Consider the following 3,755-nt stretch of genomic DNA (forward strand, 5'->3'; position numbering starts at 1 on the left):
TTAAGAGAAGATTAGACAAGTTTATGGATGAGGAAAGAATTGGTTCTCAAATAGAGTGGTAGATGAGTGGAACGGACTCAGTAATCATGTAGTTAGTGCTAGGACACTAGAGAGCTTTAAGAGAAGATTAGACAAGTTTATGGATGGGGATAACAGATGGAAATAGGTAGGTGTGTTTCATACAGGGACTGCCACGTGTAAGCCTGGTCGCTTCTTGCAGCTTCCCTTATTTCTTATGTTCTTATGTACTCACATCACACTAATTCAAATCAAGTGTTGCTGGTGCTGGTGTGAGCAATAGCCAGGTAGAGGAGGAACACAGTTTTTGGGCATTTTCAGATGTGTAAGTGTGTAATGTGTTATGTTTTCAGGTGTGTAAATGTGTTTTTCATGTGTAGATAGCTTGGATTTGTATTTCTGTCTGTGTAATGTGTCGTTCTGGTGTTGAATTTGTTGTTGTCGTGTTTTGTTCATGTTTTTCTTCATTCCTCAGTGTGTTTCTTTCCCCGTCTCCTGCCTCTCCTTCTTCTTCTTTCCTTGCACCAATTACCATCCAATCATTGTTTTTAATCATAACATTCTCTCTCTCTCCCTCTCTCTGTCTGTCTTACCTGTTTTTCGTCATCTAATTTCCTCCTTTCTTCCTCTCTTACACTTGCAATTCTCTCTTCAATCTCTATCTCTCTCTCTTTCATCAGTTCCTCTCTCAGTCTGTCCAGGCCCTGAGGAATTAAAGAGAGGCATTAGAGTAAGATAGAACATTTCCAGTGTGAATTGTGGGTGTCCTCTCCCTCTTTCTCTCTTTCTCCCCCTCTCACCTCCCAACTGTTGAGAGACAAGGGTCGGGAGGAAGGTGGGTGCTCCTCGCTGGGACTTGAAGAGAAAGGCAGGCTAGTGGGAGAGGTGCTGGTGGTGGCTGTGGTCGTTGCCATCAAGTGGCACAGGGGACATGACAAGGGTGACTAAGAGGGAGTCTGGTGGGGGTCTTCAAGTGGCACAGGGGACATGACAAGGGTGACTAAGAGGGGGTCTGGTGGGGGTCTTCAAGTGGCACAGGAGACATGACAAGGGTGACATTAGCAGAATCATCAAGAACAGTACTAAGGGGAGGACAAGAAGTGATGCGTTCAAGGTTGATAAAGTTAACATTTATGAGAGATGGGAAGGAAATAGCTTTAAATAAGGTGGTGAGTGAACTAAGTAACAAGGATGTGAGTGTTGAGTCATCAGGGAGCTCTGAAGGATGACTGGACAGGTGTATGGATGGGAATGACAGGTGGAAGCAGGCAGGTGTGTTTTGTACAGGGCCTGCCACGTGTAGACCTTCTGGCTTGCTGCACTGCCCTCGTGTTGCTGTGGCAGTACTGAGAGTGGACACTTGGGCTGTCACACAATTGCAAATGCTGATGCACACAGAAAGAAACAAAACTTGAATAATTCCAGACTCAAAATTCTCCTGACTCAAAAATTTTTCAAGACTCAAAACTTTTCCTGACTCAAAAACTTTTCCTTACCACAAGAGCAAGTTTCCTCTGCACCTCCTCTTCCTTTCCCTTCTCCCAGTGTCTCCTTTCATTCTCCAGAAATTCTTGTCTCTCTCTCTCTCTTCCTTTCTTCTTCTTTCCTGTGCAAATCTTTCTTCCACTCAGCTCTGATCTTTCCTTCTTCTTCCACCACTGCTACCTCCTTCTCCTGCCTCAACTTGAGAGAGAGAGAGAGAGAGAGAGAGAGAGAGAGAGAGAGAGAGAGAGAGAGAGAGAGAGAGAGAGAGAGAGAGAGAGAGAGAGAGAGAGAGAGAGAGAGAGAGAGAGAGAAAATAAAAAAAATGACAAAACAGAATTATATTGTACCATTAAATTCACACACACACACACACACACACACACACACACACACACACACACACACACACACACACACACACACACACACACACAAGAATAATAAGAAGTAAAGGAAGGAAAGATTGGATACACACACACACACACACACACACACACACACACACACACACACACACAAGAATAATAAGAAGTAAAGGAAGGAAAGATTGGACACACACACACACATACACACACACGGTGCCCGGACAACTGAACCAGTGACAACTGAACCAGTGACAATTGGACCAGTGACAATTGGACCAGTGGACAACTGAGCCAGTGGACAACTGAACCAGTGGACAACTGAACCAGTGGACAACTGAACCAGTGAACCACTGAACCAGTGACAACTGAACCAGTGGACAACTAAACCAGTGACAACTGAACCAGTGACAATTGAACCAGTGACAACTGAACCAGTGACAACTGAACCAGTGACAATTGAACCAGTGTCAAAAAATGTTATCTGTTTGCTACGGCATCATGGTCGTCAGTCTGTACCCAGCTTTCACAACATTCACTGTCACTATTCTACAACATGTCTCTTCAGTTTGGGAGCACAGAACGAGGAAAATCACTCCTTTTATATGGTGGACATGAATACGTTGAGAGGAGCAGAGAAGAACCTTGGATGACTCAAGGAATCTCCTACTGGCGATGTCGTCATTATCGCAAACATAAATGCAGCGGTAGTATGCAAACAGAAGGGGACAGTGTGACCAAGGAGCCCGGCGTTCATACTCATTCTGGAGATCCAGTAACTGCCCAGGTACAGCAGGTAGTGAGTACATTGCACTCATTTGCCGAAGATTCGTCGGACAGTGTGAGAAACTGTGTTGCAAATTCTGTAACTTCTGCTACCTGTGACGTCATGCAACGGCTGCCAAGTAAATCGTCATTGGAACGATCAGTAAGAAGAAAACGTCAGCGCACCGACAATGCACGTGAAATTCCCCACACCAGAAACTTTGATATTCCTCCAGAGTATCAAGAAATAATTCTGCATGATTCTGGAGTGGATGATGTTGACCGCATAATCTGCATGGGTGATATCAACATTGTCACTAATCTCAGTGGCAACAGTAAGCTTTGGATGTGCGATGGTACATTTGAAACTACACCCATTTTGTTCTATCAACTTTATACCATACACGCCAAAGTCGGCAGCAACTACCCTCCATGTATTTACTTTCTTCTTCCTAACAAAGCCCAAGCCACGTACGAAAGGATGATTGACATACTTCTCTCGGTTATGCCTGGTCTACAGCCTGAAAAAGTCCTCACAGATTTTGAAACTGCGGCCATCAACGCCTTTAGAAAAAAATTCCCCTCCGCCTCCACCTCCGGCTGTTTTTTTCATCTCAGTCAGTGCGTCATACGAAAAATTGCCAGTGTTGGTCTAAAGGCTAGATATGAAAATGACAGAGACTTTTCAGTGCTCATGAAGTGTCTACCGGCTTTGGCATTTGTGCCTGAAGATGATGTCATAACAGTTTTTGAAGAACTTGTCCTTACCCTTCCTCAGGAGCCAGAAGTCGAAGAAGTGGTGGCATATTTTGAGTCCAATTACATTCGAGGCATGCAAATTGGTGGACGTCGAAGGGATCCCCGTTTCCCTATCAAACTTTGGAACCACTTCGAGGACGCAGAAGAATGTGCTCCAAAAACCACAAATTGTTGTGAAGGGTTCCACAATGCCCTGAAATCAGTGTACATGTGTGCGCACCCAACCATGTGGAAGTTTCTGAAGGGCATCGCTCGGGACATCGCTGTCCAGCGTCTAGTGCACCAGAATGCGTTAGTACATCGGCGCGATGCACCCACTAACAAGTACATCAAACTCGCGCAGCGACTCGCCACTAAAATTAAGAT

The 3,755-nt window shown here is 44.9% G+C and overlaps 1 protein-coding gene across 1 annotated transcript in view; it reads left to right on the top strand.

The window, feature by feature from the left end:
- Window positions 1–2,577: 2,577 nt before the first annotated feature.
- The window catches only part of LOC135110009 (uncharacterized), a 1,242-nt gene continuing 64 nt past the window's right edge, over window positions 2,578–3,755 (top strand). Inside the window, exon 1 of the mRNA XM_064022001.1 lies at window positions 2,578–3,755. This exon is cut by the window's right edge and continues 64 nt beyond it. Within this exon, the coding sequence (XP_063878071.1) occupies window positions 2,578–3,755 (1,178 nt within the window).

The sequence above is a fragment of the Scylla paramamosain genome, chromosome 19, assembly GCF_035594125.1.
Source record: "Scylla paramamosain isolate STU-SP2022 chromosome 19, ASM3559412v1, whole genome shotgun sequence".
Classification (NCBI taxonomy): domain Eukaryota; kingdom Metazoa; phylum Arthropoda; class Malacostraca; order Decapoda; family Portunidae; genus Scylla; species Scylla paramamosain.